Below are 21078 nucleotides of genomic sequence, written 5' to 3'. Positions count from 1 at the left end.
ACAAACAAACTCTGGTTTGCTTCTTTAATTTGGCACCAAACTCGATAAAGTGGTCCTTTGATTCAGACCAGAGAAAGCAAAGTATAGGTACCCTAAGACCAAGGCAGTAATGCAGTGCAGAAACTCATTTATAAAAAGCTATCTTGATATTAGGAGTCCCTAACAGATAAAGTTGTTCATCACTACTACTTGTAATATTTTGGCATTATATGGCATTTTTCACAAAGTAGAGCCTTTCCAATAGGAACTACTATACATAAGTGGCTCAACATTAGAAAGTAGTCCAAGGATATAAAATACTTTTTACTGAGGAATCATATGAGATGTGTATTTTGGTGAGCAAAATATAGAATTTGAAGATAGGTTTATCACTTTTATATATATATATATATATATATATATATATATATATATATATATAATTTTTTTTACAGTCTTATAGGAGGTCATGCTGTTAAACCGCTATAGTGGGTCTGAGGTCTACCTATTACAGTGCACAATTTTACAAATCTAAAATGTTTTACATGCTTTAAAAAGGGACTGGCACTGATGGAGGGTGTATGGCGACAGCTGCATAGTCGTGTATGGTTCTTAGAGACTGCAGTAAGAAAACACACTGCAGCATAATCATCTGTTTTAACCAGTTTACCAACATGAATCTGAAAGCAAGTCTGATTCAGAATCTGAATCAGCTACATAACTACAGCCTAAATTCCATCTAAATAATGCCAAAATATCGAAATTATTCATTTTCAGAACCTCTTTAAGGCAACTTAATCCTGACCTCTTCCAGAAATAAAAAGTTTCTTAAAGGCATTAAAACAGCAGTTCAAAAACAATTTGAACAGTTTAGCCCTGATTGTTTTCCAGCTACTCACCGTTGATTACCTGGATCAGGTGTATTCATTTTATCAGAAGATTAGGGTTTTGCACACATAGTTAAAAAACAAGCAGCAGTGTGGCTCTCGAGACCCGTAGTTGGATACCTCTGCCAAAGATGATACATACCACTCTTGATGTCCTTTCCATCCAGTAGGGGTCGGTAGTCAGTCTTGGAGACTGTCTCTCCCACCTTGTCATGATAGCTCTCTTTTTCCAAAGTAGCCACAAAGTCTTTCTTCAGCATGGCCTCAGCAGGGGCCCCACCTGGGACCCCACCTCCACCCCCACCTAGAGCATCTCGCAGGCTCAGGTCCATGGTTCTTTTACTACAGAGAAAAGTGAAAAACAAATGGGATTACTTTTCCATCCAAAGTGTAACTTTGTCAGGTTGCATTTTAGCACAGTTCCTCTCAGTAAAACAACAAAATATTATGCTTGTGATCATCTAGTCATAAGATATACAGCTTTCAGATTACATTACATTACCAAATAATGCACAAGGAATGCATTTGTATTTGCACATCTTGCTGGATGAAGTCACGTTTCTTTGCAGAAAAAAAATGCAGCCACATTCACAAATGAATTTGACTGGCTTGTCACTTCAGATGAGTTCTGATGTGACATCTTGCAGATTCAGCCTAATATAACAAACTACCCTAGGACAGATGAACAACCTGACAGGTCAGACTGGGTAGTGTTTCATTTCCTTAATTCAGCTCATTCAGACATGCTTTCCTGAGAAACTTAATTTAATTAATTTAAATTAATAATGTAGTTATGGGAGTTACATCCATAATAACAATCATGACAAAACCTCAATTCTGTCAATTAATGTTTTTCACAAGAAATAAATTTGTAACATTTTCTTAATTTTGAGAGGTGATGTTGAAGCCTTTTATGATCCAGACTCACTGAACAGCACTGGCAGCAGTCCAGATATATTTCCTTCTAAAAGCTGCCAGTCATCAGCTAGTCATCAGTATAAAATTACAGTAAAGGAGAATGCTCCACTGGTGAACTGGTGAGCATAGCAAGAGCACCTTCACACCACTAGCAAGGACACCTCACACCACTGTTAACATCTGTACTAGATTCTGGTGGCTGTCCACATTAAGTTCAGTCCTTTGACTCTCACCTAAAGAGTAGAGAACAGTACAGCTCTTGGCGATCCTAGACTATGGGAAGTTGCATGCAAAAAAGTTCAATGGGGTCCTATAAACCAACTCCTGTTTTTTCTTTTGTTTTTGGGGATCACAAGTGTATGTATGTGTTATTGCACTGATGTTAGACCTGAAATTGTATGTAGGACAGTTACAGGTAGCTAGCTGGCTCTCCTAACAAACAGCATCCAGTTGTCACATAATAGCTAGAAGCAGCTACGCTTAGGTGGTTTTTAGAACCGCGCAATATACAGTGTCTTCATGGGAGGCTGAAATAGGTTCAAACATGATTGGGCCCTTTTTCCAAGTTCTCTTTTGGGGGCCCCAAAGATTTTCCTGGTTTTGCCTGTCCTTATTGTATGCCTCTTTTCCTAGCAGAACACTCTCCCTATTGCCCAGTTCACAACAAATTGCCTGAAAGATGAAACCTAAGCTCTCCTCATCAACACTTTCTTCACTATCTGGGACATACATTACACAAAACTGAAACATTTCTCCTAATGGCACTTTGCTTTCAATGTCTTCTCTCTGACTTAGCTATTTAGCTTGACAAACATTAACCTCTAGTGTGTATCAGGCACACAAGTAACATATGCTGTATGAACATGCTTTACGTTGTTTTAATTATAATGGGAACCACAATGAATGAAACGCATTATATATAAACACATTTAGTGTATCAACGCTTTGACTGTGTGATTCCTGAACAACCTCTTCTTTCTTTGTGTTCGCCCCCTTCCTCCACCCTCCCCACAAACAAGCTGTCATTGTCTTACAACTGTGTCAGACACACACACGCAGACAGACACACACAATCACACACACACACACACACACACACACACACTCACTCACTGACAATGCACTCAATAGTTTAATCTTTTCAATATTAAAACCAACCAATCCTAAATATGCACTCCCTAACCTCTATTACACTGTTAGCCTTTTATTCTGCAATATTTCCGCTCCATTGACAAGGTTTCATAAGCCAGAATGTTCAGTAGCCTGAACATGGTGCTAGACAGGGACATCTTTGCTTTCTTTCACTCATTTTACCTTGGACAAAGAACTGCTATTCTTAAATGTTGCTGACATTTTGTATGACCTTACAATTCACCTAATCTTTAATATAAAGTATTTCATATAAAGTTAAATATAAAGTATTTTCATTCATAGCTGCATTAATAATATTTTTCAAATTAAAAAAGATTCAAAGTATGTATAAAATATTGTGTGATGTGAAAGGTTGGTCACATTGATGAACTCAAAGAAGATTATTATTTAGCTTATGTTCTGCTCAAGTTTATTTAATACGGTTTTGCTTTCACGCCCATATCAGCAGTAGACAGGGATTTTCAGTAAAAAAACTAACAACAAATTATAGTATTGTGTGGCACCTGCTGAGCACCGAACAGCAGCAACAAGCAGGTGAACTTAGTAAACACAGCGGAGCAGCAAAAGAGCCAGATTTACTATCTACAGCACAACTTTCTAAGAGTTATAATGTAGCTCCATGTCTAGTGGTATTATAACTGTTTGCTACAGGGTCATACAGAAGATCTTGATAAAGCACTTTAACTGCAGCAATCAGTTACAATCTTAGATGAGTGTGGAATGAAGGAAGACAGTAAATTGCCATCTTCCAGCTTCTGATTGACTGAACAATACTGACCCAATAATCAGCAGTGCCAGGCTTTGGGAAATACGATGGGTAGTAGGCATTGAGGATCAGGGTTCAGAACCCCTGATATATAATATCAATGCTACAGTACAAAGAAGCATCACAATGGAACAGCTGTTAAGTAAAAGGCTGTGTGTCCATTGTTTGTGAAAGAATGAAAGACAGGGGGTGAGAGAGATGTAGATGATGCTCAGTGTTGTTGAGTGAGACAGCTGTTGCACTTTGAGGGATTAAAACTATCTCTGTACCCACAATGCCCTGCTCCAACATCCTCTACCTCTCTCTCTCTGGACACAGCCGTCTGCTATGTAATCATCTCATCCTCCCACGCAAGCATACAGTACACAAACATGCACAAAGGTCAGGGCTTGGCAGGAAATCAAACACATTACTGTCTCACAAAATACAGGAGATTTGGTAGATGATTTTTTTTAATGTTGATGTTAACCATCACCTTAATTATTCTTCACCTCATTATACAGTACATACAGTTTATGCACATATGCATTATGTGTGATAATATTGGACAGAATAATCTGAAGTTGCAGCACTGCAAAACATGCTTTCATAATAGCCAACACCAATTTATTACAATTACCAAGAAACCGTGTTACAGATAATAATGTACACATATAATACTTAGGTATAATATCGGCTATGGTTAGTCCCAGCAAGACCAATAACGATCAGGAAACATGTTATGATAAAGCTCTAATTTATAAGCTTAAAGTTCAGAACCAAATCATCTATATCGTAAAAATTTTTTCCATTAAACATTGCAAAAATAAATTTTATACAATATTTGTATTTTATGGAATGTTTGTAATTTTTATTTAATTGTTTTACATTTATACTCTACATATGGACCACAGGGCCTGAACTTGTCCTGCTCTACCTCTGGAGCCATTTTCACATGTCAATTTATTCCTTCTGTAATCATGTATTTGCATTACTTCAATATTTAAGTGTTTTGTTACAGATCCAATAATAAAATTAACAACAAAAGTCCAGGAACCCTCCCCAGGGTAAAATCCTTTCAAGGGTATTGTGAGGTGCATTTCCACAGCAGGGTCAAAGCTGTAGAAGGTTATGTAAATGTATCCAAAATGTAACAATCCGTTACTTTTTAGAGCAGCCTGTTTTTTTCTAAAAGGTGTGTAAAACGTACACAATGCCCTGCAAGCACACTCAAACCCCAGCATGCACAATAGAACAACTCCAGATGATCCAAAATGCAGCAGCACATCTCACATGTCACACCACTCTTCAGACCTGATCTGGCTTCTTGTTGCTGCCCGCATACTCTTCTGGCTCTCGCCCACAGACTGGTCAACTTGCTAGCACCTGCCTACCTAAACTACCTTATTCAGGTCTACAATCCCTCATGCCTACTGAGATGCCTACTGCAAACAAATGGTGTCAAAACTCTTCAGCTCAGTGGTCCCATGATGGTGGATCGAGCTACCACACTTTAACAAACTATAACTACCAAACTCAACTTCCGATGCAGTTAAATCTTAGGAAAAGAAAAAAGTCCCATCTGTCCTTTCTTGCCCTTGCATCTCATTAAACAGAAGGACTTCTTATACCCATTTACTTTAATGTTTTCTCCTTGACTTGGGTTTTGTGTTTGCCTTGACACCCAAATGTAAAAGATAACTCAAATATTCTCACCGAAAAGGGACCTGTGGCTACTAGGAGTAGAGGTTAGCAAACTGCAGGAAGCTTCTAGAGAAGATATAAAACTACAAGCAAAAATTTATTGAAAGCAGACAGAGGCTTAATACCATTTATATACACAAAATTCCCCAACTGAAAGCATAGAATCCAAGCTAAGCGCCTTTTAAGTGAAAAAAGAAAACAGTAACACACAAAAAATCTAACACAAAGAAATGTTTTGGTTCCACAGTATGACACCAGCTAGTTTTATAGATAAGCCACAGGTCACTTCAGCTAAGTGATGAGTCACCGTATAATTTCTAAGTTTGTGCTAATGATGTACCAGCAGTAAATGGGCAGGTTAATAGGGGGCCTAGGGACCTGGTCCTTCCCGCATTGAGCTTGCTGTTCACTTAAAACCAATCAAAAAAATCATCTTTCAAAACCTTGAATCTGTGGTTGGTTGCCACAACACAGAGCAGAATTTCAATGACAAATAAATATTCTATACACTGTATGCTCACATTTACACCTACAGCCAATTTAAAGTCCCTTTTGCCTAACAGTATTACTTTGGACTGTAGGATAAAAACAGAGAATACATGCATTGATACAGGTCATACATGACCCCCACAGTTATAAAATAAAGTAAAGAATGGTGAAAAATATCACTAAAACAGGAGAACATGCAAGGTTGGAACGTTCAAGCCCAGGACCTTCTCCCTGTGAGGCAACAGTGCTCACACAACCACCACTAAAGCTGGGAAAAAGTAAGTGCAGCATGAAATATCAAAAAAAAAGCTACAAGTTAAACCACAAAGTTCTGAAAACTTTAATGCAGCTCGTTGCTGCATTGGTTTTTGGTTGTTTTTTTTCACCTTGATAGTCTTGATTGTTTTTACCTGTTCAAACATATTTAAACCTAGTTCTCCCCACAGTTTCTGCCAGTTTGTTCTGTTTTATTTGCCTCGTTCACCTGGTTACTTGTCTTGTTGGTCTTTGATTTCTCTTGGTTTGAGTTTTGGTTTCCCGTTTTTTTTTTTTCTGTTTAACTAACCTGTTTAGTCATTAGTTTTTTCACTTCTGTTTTAGTTTTGAGGTTTGGTTAAATGCCTTGTTTAGCTTTTGTTAATCCCCCGCTTGTTAGGTCCTTGTTTACTACTGAGGTTTTGGTCAGTTGTCCGTCACTATTTGTTGGTTGTCTGTTTTTGGCAGTTATCAGTAAAAAGAATAATCGGAAACCATTTAGTCTCAGTTCATCGTTCGCTTAGTTTTTTTTGTTCTCTGCTAGCATGCATTCTCATGTCCTCCTTTTGGGGTGTTTCTGTCGGTTTGCTCTCTATTCTCATTCTTAATAAAGCATTTCCTTTCAAATTAACTCTCGTCTCTGCGTCACCTTTCCTGGGTCCTTTAATGTATACAACGCCATTACAATTAATACTAATATTAAAACTAAACTATATTAACATATTTCTCTGTTTCTAGCTGACTAGGACTTTTTCATCACTACGAGTTCAGATAATATAATCTGAGGGAAGTTCTGGAGAAGCAGGATGATAAACTCCATAGTGTGAGCAACAAGACAACATAATCTGAACTGAAGGTTCCTCCAAGTGATGTGATCTGGAGGAGTTTCTCAGCCAGAGTCGGTGAGATATTTCAATGTAGGGAAGTCAGAGGGAAGTTTAATGAGATTCATTTACACATAGTACTTAAACTAGAACCAAAAGAAGCCAGTTCAATATCAGTAAAGGTGTCCTTTTAAGCCATTCACTAACATTATCATATTAAACAAACTATGACAAAACCACAAACATCTGATGCAAAGAAACAGAATTCTATCTCTATGGTTACAGTAGATAGAAAAAGGGCACTTGCCAAAATGATGGACAGTACTTTCAAAATGCCATTCAACATTCATGATGACAAGGTCAGCAGACCCACTTCCTGATACAAGGTCAGACGCACACACACACACACACACACACACACACACACACACACTCTGTCTCTGAGAAGCAGTTTAGATTACTGCTGACCCCACACCTTCCAAATGTTTAGAATTTCTAGCTTTGGAATTTCACAGTAATATATAAAATGTGGCTGACAGCAAAAGTATGCAAAGAAGAGCCCATTGCAAGTATTTGAATAAGGCTACAATAAAATCAGCAAACATACAGTAAATGTGTAATTTACTAGTATTACTGTACGTTAGTACTATACACAGATGCTCAAATCTGCAATGGCTGTAGCTGTTTGATGATTTCAAACTCTGTAGTGTCAGAAAATTAAAAACACTCTACTTGTGCTGACCTACTGTACCTGGCCACTTTGTGATGTTCGGTTGAATGATGTAAGAGAACAGTCACGCATTCACACAATCTGTCATTCCCTGTGAGCAGAGAAATGTGCCTACTAACAGCAGAATACAAATTAAGGTAAGTAATAATAATTCCAAATTGTGTTGAAGGAGGAAAGTAAACCAAATGATATTCAATCAACTCTGATTTGGTATTTCCATTCTGGACTGTGAGCTTAAATTTTAATAACCTTGCTGCTTTAGGTAAATAAGACATATTATCTCCTCAGACTACTGTACTGTCTGAACACAAATCTGATCAGAATCTCTATCTCTGCAGTCAGCAGGGCAGAAAAGATCTTTGCTTTTTTTAAATTAGTAACACACTGATGGAGCTCACTGAAGAGGACAACAAAAATCAGAGATGTACAGTCATATTTCTTTATTTGCTTTACTGTACCCTATTATGTTAGCGCTGAGCTGAATTCCAAACTCCTTTATTTTAGAAATAGAGAATGATTTTGAGTGTTTGTATTGGCCTTTCTTAGTTGTCAAGCCAATCAAAACAACTTGTTCTTCTAATAAAAAAACATTCTGTGGGATATTTTAGCCAGTTGTCACGGTGACACAATAATTGCTGATTACTTACAGTAAATAGACCTAATTGGCACATGTAGTGCAGGTCTTAAATGGTTTCTGGGTAATGTGCCAATTTTAAGCACTATTGTTAAACACTACATCTGTAGTAATCTGACAGCTCTCACAGAAACACTGCTGACTCACTAACAACACTAACAGTTTTTGTTGGTACTCCCAGCTCCTGTTAATGCCAGGGTATTTCTAAAAAAAACATTAGTGTCGTGCTGTGAGTTCACTTTGAACCTTTCAACTACCCAACCTCCATGATAAAGCTATAAACTCCACATAAATCAGCTCTCAGGATAAACTGCTGCTAATATTTAAAAAAAAAACATTGAATACAAAGAAATAACACTGAACAGTTCAACAGAGACACAGAAGTTACTGTTGACTAATGATATGATGTCAGAATGATACCCCTTAAATGTGGTACGTTAAAATTCTTACATTGATGTTTTAAGATTATACATTTTTGCATTTATTAAAGACTCTTAAGGTCATCAATAATGAATCAAAGGTTCTACTGCAAATTATGAGTGCACTAAAATTTTTTAAAAACATTCTTGATAGTGAATGGTGATTGCATCACAGCTCAACAACAACATTTTATCAATCAGAGAAACAAAAAATAATCAATCAATTATTAAAACTGCCAATAGGTTTTAGTTTAGGCATAACACATAAATATTTTTTCTCAACAATATGCTCTTTTGTACAACAATTGCCTATGTATAATTGCATATCCAGCAGGTCCAGCTTCACCATGTCTGCTGTATAAAAAATTCTTATGCTGACCTATGAAAATTCAAAAGTGTGAAATACAACAAATAAATTAGCTCATAAAACTTCTGTTTAAAGTCCCTATACACATTTTAGCCAGGAGTAGGCAGTGTAAAGTCACTGATACAAAACTATTTGTTGAATGATGCTATTTAAAAAATGTAAAATGTTTCTTTTTATAGGGTTGTTGCAAAGCTTAAGTAAGGTACCCTACTAACAACTGAATTCATATACATGTTGTGAGAACAGGATATGCTGATAGAATTCATTAAAATGTTACAATTTACTGAGGTACACAAATATTAACAAATGTATTACAGTATTCAGTATGTCCACACTTGTAGGATGCTCATTCCATGAGTGGAGCCATGTGTGGAAGCTAAAAAAATTAGACAGCACTGTTAAAGCCAAGTATGAGGAAGCAGGTAGCACGGCAGGGAGAGAAGATCCAAATAATGTTTAATTCATTCGGAAGGCAGTGCAGTAGTGGTGTCCAGGCGTTACAAATCTGAATCAGCAAAGGTACCCTAATTGATGGTTCATTGGTCTAGCACAGCAAACTGATGAAGCCAAACAAAACATAGAAATTCCAAAAAAAGTCGACCCAGATCAGCTGCAGCAGGAAATGTTTACAAAGAAGAATTCTTACCCTAACATTGTTTTGTCTTCCAATGTTTTAACCCCAACGTGTTATGTAATGTTATGATTTACATTATGGCTTAGAGATTGATCATATCTCTAATGCTCTGTCTCTGTCTGATCTGATTTATACACTGAATGCTTGGCCAGCTGGGTAACTGTGTTGTCTGTTTAACTGATTTATTGGGTACAACTATGAATTTCTTACTGCCTGGCAAATGGTCTGTAAACATTGGCTGTACCTGGTCGGATGCCTCTTAGCCTGATTTTCTGCTTGTTTGACTGGTAGTCTGGGAGGGATTGCATGTAATCCCACCCTAAAGCAGAAACGTTGGCATCATCAATGCAACAGACATGCATTAGAACATCTCTAATAATCCATATTGCTTCCTTCTTGTAGTTTTACGCATTATCTTCTTTTTTCTATCACACAACTTATGAATCAAACATTTGAAGTTTTACGCATTATCTTCTTTTTTCTATCACACAACCTATGAATCAAACATTCGAGTCTATCAAGAAGCTGCATTCGATTTACAAAGTCTGTCAACCCCAACTGTACTTAGGTCCAATCACAGTTCACCCCCTTGCCACTGTCACTATAGCGCTAACCCTCCATTTTATGTATTCATGTGGAAAGATAGGGTAGGTCACAGTATAGCACAAACTGGTAGGGCTCCATTATATAGCTCAACTGAGATTTAAGAATCAGACTTGAAACCAGGAATTAAAGAATTACAAGCCACTGGCAACATGAATAAAAAATTACTAAAAACCATATCTAAAAAAAGAAAACACTGTGTTCAAATACTAATCATACATACTAATTTAAATGACTTTTAAATCCTTGACTTATAAATCCTTTTATTGTTAATATAATTTAGTGTTAATATAGAAATGTTTACATTAGCAAATCAACATATATGATTTTATGCTGGGAAGTGTCGGAAACTGCTAGATCCATTAATGCATCATTAATAGATGGATCAATAGATGCTTCTCCAACCACTTATTACTACACTATCATCTTGTTATATAAAGCACATCATTTCATTTTTATTTCCCTGTTTACATCTTTACACCTCTTCGCACTCCTATGTATTTCTGGTAAGCCTGTCCATCGCAAATTTGTCACTACATAAATAGTCCATCCAGAAAGTATTCACTTAACTTTTTCTACATTTTGTTATGTTTCAGCCTTATTCCAAAATGGATTAAATTCATGATTTTCCTCAAAGTTCTACAAACAATACCCCATAATGACAGTGTGAAAGAAGTTTATTTGAAATCTTTGCAAATGTATTAAAAATAAAAATGAAAAAAATCACATGCACATAAGTATTCATGGCATTTGCCATGACCCTCAAAATTGAGCTGAGTCCAACGGTTAGCAGTGGACGTCAGAGCACAAACTATGCCATGAAGTCTAAGGAATTGTCTGTAGACCTCTGAGAAGTGAAGATCTGAGGAAGGGTACAGAAAGATTATGCAGCACTGAAGGTCCCAATGAGCACAGTGGTCTCCATCATCCATAAAAAAAAAAAGTCTGGAACCATCACTACTCTTACTAGGGCTGGCCGGTCGGCCAAACTGAGCGATTGAGAGAGAAGTGCATTAGTCAGGGAGGTGACCAAGAACCCAATGGTCGCTTTGAAAAAGCTCCAGAAGGACAACCATCTCTGCAGGACTCCACCAAACAGGCCTGTATGGTAGAGTTGCCAGACGGAAGCCACTCCTAAGTAAAGGATATATGACAGCCTACATGAAGGACTGTCAGACCATGAGAAACAAAATTCTCTGGTCTGATGAAACAAAGATTAAACACTGGCCTGAATGTCTAGTGCGACGTCTGGCATAAACCAGGCATCGCTCATCACCTGGCCAATTCTATTCCTACAGTAAAGCATGGTGGTGGCAACATAATGCTGTGGGGATTTTTCAGCAGCAGGACCTGGGAGAATAGTCAGGATTGAGGGAAAGATGAATGCAGCAATGTACAGAAACATCCTTGATGAAAACCTGTTCCAGAGTGCTCTGGACCTCAGACTGTGGCGAGAGTTCAGCTTTCAACAGACTTGAAACCGATTTAACATCTCTGGAGAGATCTGAAAATGGCTGTGCACTAACACTCTCCATCCAATGTGATGGAGCTTGAGAGGTACAGCAAAGAAGAATGGGAGAAACTGCCCAAAAATAGGTGTGCCGAGCTTGTAGCATCGTACACAAAAAGATTTGAAGCTGTAATTGGTGCTAAAGGTGCTTCAAGAAAGTATTAACCAAAGGTGGTGAATTTATGTATTAATTTATCTTTAATACATTTGCAAAGAATTTAAACAAACCTCTTTCATGTTGTCATTATGGATTTTTTTGTAGAAAGTTCTGGAAAATAATTAATTTGATCCATTTTGAAATAAGGCTGTAACATAACAAAACATGGAAAAAGTTCAGTGCTGTGAATACTTTCTGGATGCACTGTACATTTCCTTTAAAAATGTCTGCTGTTTGAAAGGAAAAACTGCAGTGGAAAGGTGGGGGTTATAAACACAGGGGCATACACTGTAGACTACAACTAACAGTAGTTAGGTAATCTGGACTGATATTAGGAGGTGATTATTATATTATTTTATGAATCAAAAATAAAATTTAACTGGTACTTGAATGTCAAAAAGTATTTATGATGTGTTTTTTTTTTTTTGGCATTTTAGGACAACAAAGGTTTATGACAGTTGATGATTAGAAAACTAATCCAGGTTGCAGACTAAAAGATACTGAATATGAGCAGATTTATTTATTGATTAGTTGGAGTGGAAACAAAAAAATTAAACACTGGAAGTAGATCCTGCTTACAAAAGTGAATATTTCTGATTCAAAAATGTATTACTGTGGTGATAATTTGGCACTAAAGAAGCAAAATGTTGCAGCAGATGCTAAATGCACTTAAACATACACACAAACACAACACAGCTTAGCACTTATACTGTAAAGAAGATAAGTTGTCAAACTGCTTAAATAAAACCTGGATTTTTCAATAATATTTCCACATCAATGTGCAACTATAACTAGCACTAGCCAGGGACTCAAAGCAATCCACTCCACTTCCCATTGTTGGTCTTAGTGTCTGCATAGGGGTTATTGAAAATACAACAGTTCAGAAACTGACCAAAGTTTCTTTAATACATACATTTTAATCTTGCAAAAACACTACAAGATGGGGTTGGATGACACAGAAAAAAATCTAGACCTACACATATTACAGTATTTGAAAACATAAACATAAGATATCCAGCATAATTAACACAGTGCTGATGCTGCTGCTATTGAGAGCAACTTACTAAAAGAATAAAAGAATATTTTGATCGCCAGATACTATCATTTTCAACCAACGGACACGGATTACACTTTATCTAGGACTAGTCACGTCAAGAGATTTAAAAAAAGCTATGTAATGAACACAAATGCAAACAAGAGTGTCAAATAAATTAGTTAATCTCTTCAAACCTGCAGGATGCAACACTGATTCCACCAAAGCTCAGTGATGCATCCTGTCACTTCAATACAGTACAGTTACAAGCAGATACAGTATAGCACAGATACTAGTATTTACTCCAACTTTATTGCTACTTCGACTTCACTGGAAATGTAAGTTAATTAATTAAAATTAATTAATCTACAGTTTATTTCTCTTTCTTAAAAGATGGCAGGTCCAATTTCTACACACTACACACAAGACAGAAACTGCCTGGGAGATAAAGCAATGAATATAGACAGAACAATGTGTACTAATCCACAGAGAGACTGAGGATGTAGTGTGTGAATGGTGTGGTGCTGTGTATTAGTGTGTGTGTGTGTGTGTGTGTGTGTGTGTGTGGCGTGTAGTACTGTATAATGGCAGGCTTAGTCCCTACAGAGCATTACAGACTCTTCCTAAAACTGGTGCATAGGCTCTGTAACATCAGCACAGTCACAAGGAACTGAACCTGTCTACTAAAATTATAAATACTACTATGGTAAACACTGTACTATAATATCAATATAATTAAAGGCCAATAAAGAAACATAGTCACATGTCACTATTGTCTCTGGGGAAATTAAGGTTAAGGAGGTAATGTCGACAATACAAGCAGATGCAACAAGGCCACTATACATGCATTCACTGTGAGTTCACCCAGCGACAGTACAGGAATATGTTTGCAGATTTTTCAGCAGGAGGGGTGTACCATCCTGACTGCGGCACCACCATAAAACAAAGAGACACGAGCACATAGACCTCACACGCCCACTCTCCTCTATCACTGTTAGGGAACCACAGTCCACAAACAATAGCCTAAACGCCCGTCCGCCATGTAAAGAGCTAACGTTAAATATAACGTTAGGCCCAAATACATGGAGCTCGAGACGAAAACAAACGCCGAAAACAGGCTGTGATACCAATGTTATCGTTCAGTATTAAAGGCACGAGAGGATGGAGCCGCGCGAGTACACAGTAAACAACGATGCTCACGCGATGACACATCATAAATCAGATATAACCTGTAAAATGACGTCTTATACTCACCGTGTCGATGTGTTCCGTGTCTCTCGCTGAGTGTATACGCGCGCGCGTGTGTCTGTGTGTTTGTGTATATGTGTTTGTGTGTCTGACAATCAGAGTGTGATGGTGAAAATCTCTCCACCTTTCGCTGCTTGCGGAGCAGACTGCTGCCAACGCTCAGACGCAGGCCCGGCCCCTCTCCTAAGCGACGGAGCCAATCAGAGGCCACGAAGCAAGAGCGCGAGCCTTTCTCTTCTGAACGTGCAGCCAGAGCCGTAATGCCTTCACGCGATGCTGTAAACCTAAGGTTTAAGTTGGTTCAATTTGTGAAACACTACAAAAAGATTTAATTTGCATGCTGATCTATTTCCTGGCTGCAGTTTTATCACCGAGGTCCACAGAATGTTTTTTTAGGCTTTTATGGTCTGGTTTTTGGTTTTTGATATGCAGTTTGAAATGTGGGACCCTTCATACACTTGTGTGCCTTTAAAGTGTGTCCACTCATTCCTGTTTCCAGCAAGTGGTCTCCAGTCACGGTCCAGACGCAAGTCAAAACTGAGATGTATTCTGAAGGGAAAATTCTTTTAACAGATGTACACATCTCCAAATAGCATCGACTGTAGCTCAATGGGTAGGGAAGTCATCCATGGACCACAGGGTCAGTGGTTGGACACCCAGCCCTTGCTACACGTTCAAGTGTCCTTGGGCAAGACACTGAACCTGCCCCTGTGTGTGTGTGTGTGTGTGTGTGTGTGTGTGTGTGTGTGTGTGTGTGTGTGTGAATTGATTAAAGGAAGATCTATCTTGACGTCCTATGGATGCATTTACCCACAATACTTAAATCCATTGTTTCACACTGTTGTACTAGTACTCAGTTCTGGCTGACTGACTGTCTAAACTGCTGTCTGGTGAAGCTAGCTAGCCAGATGACTGACTGGCTGCTGGAGAGGCAGTGGTTTCTATAGGATTATCTTGGATTATGGCTCCCATTTGATTTGTGGGGTTTGTTTGTACTGTAATCTCAAATATCAAATCCTATGTTCAACACAGAAGCATTAAGAAGACCCACACACACACACACACACACACTGCTAAATGACCAGTCCCCTTTTCCACACGTACTTTATAGAACATTTGTCCTATCTGCTCAGCAGCTGATTTTTTGGTCATTAAAAGACGTTCATATAGTGATGCTTGAGCATTGAATCCATCACTTGGTTTTGCACAGGACTACAAGTTATTGATTATTTTTATACATTAGTAATTTACTGATTATTTTTAAAATGATGTGTTATTTCAGATCGCAAAGAAGTAAAATTTTTTAAATATTTATTTGTTAGTATTTTAACTATAACAGCTCCTCAGAGCTGCAACCTTATAAGTATTTGATATTTTTGCATGCAACAATGGTAAAAAACACATTTTAAAATAGATTAATTTACTAATCATTTAAGCAGGCACTGTTGGATAGTTTAATGAGATGTTTGTATATTTTAAAATACAAATTTTTAAGGTAATTGAAGCTTTTTTTGGAGTAAAAGTAAAATATTTCCCTATAACTGTGAAAGTGAAAGAAAATACACAAAATTAACATTAGTTTATTGTTAGTTATTGATTATTGTTTGTTTTAAATTTCACTATTGATAACTTACTTTCATTCTTAGCCATTATCCTTTGCCATTATTTTCTAGATCTTTCACTTTTAAATCCTCAGCAGCAACTTCCAGACAAAATCTGCAGACATGCGGATAAATGTTACTCAAAAACTGCATCTGTACTGTTTACATACATGTCAAAAGCTACTGGGTAAAAAGCATAAAATTTAAATAAAGTGTTGGTAAACTGAGTTTGAAGCTCATATCAGTTCATATCAGTAACACTCATTTAAGTGCTGTTTTGTTAAAGAACTGTACTTTTAAGTTCATTTGTGCTGCAAGTTACTCAAATAAAGTCCTCACTGACATTTTTTACTGCATCCCTAGGAACAGACCTGGCCTTGTCACCTTGCGTTCATCAGAAAAGAAGAGGGACTGCTGAAATACTGTAAAAAGAGATTTCCCAAGAACGTTTTCTTAGCTTTCTTATTGTTTTGTGCAGGTCTTCCTGCAACCAACTTTCTTTGATATGCAGGATTTACACTCAATATGGGAGAGCATTATGGCACAGAATTCGCACTGTATTCTTTCTTCAATGAAAAAAACAAAAAACAAAGTAGAAATTTCAGCTAAAACCTGACTTATTTTTTACTGGCAGGCAAGATTAAATTTTTAAAAAATTCTTTTTACGTATTGTTGAAACATACAAAAGCTGACACTGTAAATACTTAAGTATAAATGCAGAAAAATGAAAAGAAACCAAAAGAAACTTATAGGTGGAAATATCCCAAAAAAATCAAAGCATGAAAAATTTCCCGCTGACTGTATTCCCATCATCTTTGATCCAAACTTGCAAATAGCAACACAGAGGAACATCTTTTATAGATGGATGAGGACTGATCCCTTATTGAAGAATTTTGTGTGGGGGTTGCACACATTTACATTAGGGATTCACCACTGTGCAAATACCTTCTATTAGCTGGAAACGTGTGTTTTTAATGTGTTTAACACAGTTAATACAGTAAAGTTTTGGGTCACTGATTGATGTGTTTACTGTTTTAAAAACGATGTAAAAACTGTGAGAAACCAATGAAAACATATTAACACATTCCCAAAAGAAGATGATGATGAAGAGCAAGTGGTTCCAAGTTACATTAAACGCATCTTAGCAATTGAGAAAAACTGTAATCATATCATCCACAACCAGCATGCAGCCGCTACAACCTAACTTAAATATTCTCTACTCACCTTCTTAGCACAGTCTAAGAAGAATGTCTTCTTTTCTGAATGTGTTAACACGTTTCAATTGGTTTCAATACATGTTCCGAATCAGCATCTCTGTGTACCACAGCCAGTCAACATGCGTTAGAGGCTATTGTCATTACTTTGGACAGCATTTATGCTCCATGACAGTGCAGCTGTGTATCCAGCTGATGTACTGTATTTTTCATTGTTTTTGGATAACAACAAAAGTCTGTGGCATGGAGAAAGAATTATATGTACTGTTAATACAAAATTATTAAATGTTGCAGTTTAAATAGTTCTTGTTCTCTAGTATTGGTTGTAATTTCTTCTTCACTTCCCTTTAAGAAGTGCTTATAAATCTCAGGTGACGTTTAGGTAAAACTAAAAGCTCAGTTGAAATTCTCATCAACACTGATGCCCTAAAAGTGAAGTAAGGCTGTTGGAAACAGCATTTCATCTAAGTTGCTCTGCTAGCTGACGTGTATCTGCTCCCCTTTCTCTGGACGTCCGCAGCAGCTCCTCTTGATGAGTCATACCAGAGTGCGTAGCTGTTAGTCCGCTGTCTTCGTCAGGTTTATGCAGAGGAGGAGTCAGGGGTGGTTTATTTTCTTTTGCAGACTGCGTCACTGCCTGCCCTCTCTTCCATTTATCCTCCCATCAACCCTTCCTCTGTGCGCTCCTCTCCTGTCTTCTGCTGACAGGGTTATGTAATATCGTGCCTGCCTGCATCATCTGCCTCTATCATCAGAATCTCTGTTTCTGTCTCACTCAGACTCACTCTGTCACACCATCTCTGCCTTCTTATGAGACTCACTCCTCTTTTGCTGGATCATTCTTCCTCTCACTGTTTTCTGTTCTTCTCTCACTATACCCTACTCAGAAACCCTCCCTTTCTGTCTCTTCAAAAATGAAAGAAATGGCAAAGAACACTGTTAGTCTTCCTAACATCAGTTTAGTATCTTTTTTTTTTTTTAATGATTTGGAATGGGAAAAAACATCAGATTGACTATTAACCTCAGCAACAGCAAAAAGTCTGGAAGAGCACTAAAGTGAATGAGAGCAGAAGTCTGTCCATGGTGAAGACGAAGAAGAAGTTGAAAAGACTTTTGAGGATGGATAATGACCCACATCATACATACAAGCTACCTCAAGAGTTTCTTAAGGCAAAGAAATTAGATATTCTTCACTGGCTAAGTCAGACACCGGATCCCAACACAATAAAGCAGCTTTACACTTACTGAAGACCCACAGACACACAGCCACAGTAAAGACCTGGCAAAGCATCTTGAAGGAGGAAAATCAGCATTTAGTCATGTACGTGGGTTCCAGGCTTCAGGTGGTCATTAACTGCAATGGATTCTCATCTGAGTATTAAAGGCAAGAATTAGGTTAGTTTGTTCCTTTACATATGAACCTCCCAAAAGGGGTGTGTGTATAGAGTAAAAATGGCTGTAATTCCTAAATTGGTTGATTGCCAAATGTTGTTATACCCTTTAAATTGAAGCTGAAAGTCTCTTCTTTGCTCACATCTTGTGTGTTTTATTTCAGATCAAATGTGGTGGTAATATTATTTACGAACCTGATGGTCCATGCATATAGCAGCACAGCTTAAAGGTAGAGCAAAGCGTGACATCAGCCCGTGTTTTGCATTGGAGCTGATGTAAAACACAGAGTTGCTTAGGGATGGCCATTCGATTCATTGGTAACAACACTGACTAAAGCTATAACACTAACTGTGGGTTTTAAGGTTTAAAACCAGAAACATACTGATATCTCTAGTCCCAAAGTTTGGTATTTTATCTTCCACACATCCACCGCTTGCCACTCTTGCTTCTGACTACAACAGACAACTTACTACATATCTATGACGTATATATATGATGACGAACCTACTGGCCTACTGGTAGGTTGTAGATGCCCTCCTGAACCATAAGTAATACTTATGGTTGTGCAATCTCTCTCCAAAATTTAAGGGAAGTCAGCATTTACACAGATTAGGCTGTTTACAAGGATGATGCATAGAAACTAGTGAATACCCACATATCAAGAAAGCAGAAGAATATGCAGGATAGTGTAGAAAGGATCAAACCAATGCTACTCGTGTTAAAATCGTGTCTTGGGTTTCTGCAAACATTGATGAAAATAGTGTTTTTTTTAGATGAATAAAAAAATTACTGAACTTTATAATATTTTCTTAACTTTTTTACCAGTGTAAAAACAACAAAACAAATTAGTTTTACATAAATCTATATTTTGTGGATGATTATTCTTGCGACAAGGACCTTAACCATCAGGTCAATCTTTAGGTCCCAGAAATCACTAGTCATCTATCCATCCATTATTTTAAGCACTTATCATGTTCAGGGCCTTATAAGTGCTGGAGCCTACCCCACCTGTCATTAGGGGGAGAAATGGGGTCCACTCTGAACAGAATGCCAGTCTATCTCAATGCCAACACAAAGAGACATACACAGACAGACAAACATTCACACTCACATTCACATTCACACCTACGGGTAATTTAGAGTCACCAATTAACTTAACATGCATGTCTTTGGACTGTGGGATTAAATCAGAGCACCTGGAGGAAACATACGCAACAAGCAAACTCCATACAGAAATGCTGCGAGTGGCTGGGATTTCACACCGGGGACCTTCCAACCACTCCACCACCTTAGCAAGAAGGTTGTGTGGCATAATGTGAATATTTCAGAGGTGTTGAGTAATTTGTGTACAGTTCTATGATATTCAGCAGCATTCAGGGCACTCAAACCAGTTGTAAGTTGTTGAAACTCTTCTTTCTTTTTTTTTTAAGTGTGGGCCAATCCAGAGGAGTTTAACTCTTCAGCCATCTGATGACCTAAATAAGGAGTGAAGCCCCCACAGTGTCGAGGCTTAGCAGAGGGATTGACACACTACCTCACTGGATATATACTCACACACGCATTTAAACACTTTCACACTCCAGCTTACACACGTTGACAATGAGTATAAATGTGTTTAAGCAGGCAGCCACACACCATTGCACATCCTCATCTCTGTTGTTCACTAAATCCAATTGTAACAAAAACCTGGTCTGTGGTGTGTGGATGAGCCTCACCAGCTATGGTATCATGGAGTTAAAACAGCAGGGTTAGCAGTGGTTGAGTGTTAGAACTGAAGGCTGTTTGGGGTGGGGGGTTGGGAGAAAGGAGATTTTGAAAGCAGCGGTTTTAATGTTGGAGGAGAATTTAGGACAAGACCATGCAGGGGGTGTCTGGGTTAGAGTGAAACAGGAATGCTGGTGGTGTGTGGACATGAGGATAGCAAGCCATGAATGACTGGCACTTGATGATGAGTGGGGTTAGAGGAAAGATGTGGTCAGTTGTAAACATACAGTGAAATAATACTACTGTGTTTGACTAATGACAGTTGAGTCTTCAGTAAAACAACATCTAAAAAAAACCCAACAAAACCTGTACATTTTTCCTTTAAACAGACTGTATAACGGAATACATCAACTTCTGAGTGGAGAACACTGCTTCTCCAACAATAAGCCATGGATAAACCTTGATATAAAGGCTCTCCTTAAGGAGAAAAGGAGAGTTTTTAAATCAGGAAACAAGAAGGAGCTGAAAACTGCGCAAAGAGAGTTCGGTAGGAAGATCAGGGAAGGAAAAACAGGCTACAGGATGAAGATGGAGGACCAGCTGCAGCAGAATAATGTCCGTGGAGTGTTGAGAGTGCTCAAAATCATCACTGGCCACAAGTAGTCTAGCCTCCAGGTTGAGGTTGACCAGGAGTGGGTGAATGACCTAAACCTATTCTTCAATAGATTCGATCATCTGCCAACCACTCCATTCACCCAGTGTCCTTAGCTGCAAGCCCCCTTCTCTGCACCCACAGCAATTTGCTCCAGCCCCAACACAGTGCACAGTTCTCACACCTTCCCATCACCAAACCTCCATGACAGTGCCCGCCAGCCGAGA

The 21078-nt window shown here is 38.0% G+C and overlaps 1 protein-coding gene across 4 annotated transcripts in view; it reads right to left on the bottom strand.

The window, feature by feature from the left end:
- Nucleotides 1-14466, bottom strand: part of map4l (microtubule associated protein 4 like) — a 100233-nt gene extending 85767 nt beyond the window's left edge. For 2 of the 4 annotated variants that reach the window (XM_067473851.1, XM_067473853.1), the window contains exons 1-2: nt 14295-14465; nt 1009-1208 (exon numbers count right to left, since the gene is read on the bottom strand). In XM_067473851.1, coding sequence (XP_067329952.1) covers nt 1009-1198 — 190 coding nt within the window. In that variant the 5' untranslated portion in view covers nt 1199-1208; nt 14295-14465. Of the gene's footprint in view, nt 1-1008; nt 1209-14294 lie in introns of all 4 variants that reach the window. The other 2 variants (XM_067473854.1, XM_067473855.1) reach the window with 2 other exon arrangements.
- Nucleotides 14467-21078: the final 6612 nt, after the last annotated feature.

Source organism: Channa argus, chromosome 14 (genome assembly GCF_033026475.1).
Source record: "Channa argus isolate prfri chromosome 14, Channa argus male v1.0, whole genome shotgun sequence".
Lineage (NCBI taxonomy): Eukaryota > Metazoa > Chordata > Actinopteri > Anabantiformes > Channidae > Channa > Channa argus.
This window is presented reverse-complemented; position numbering and strand designations above follow the sequence as displayed.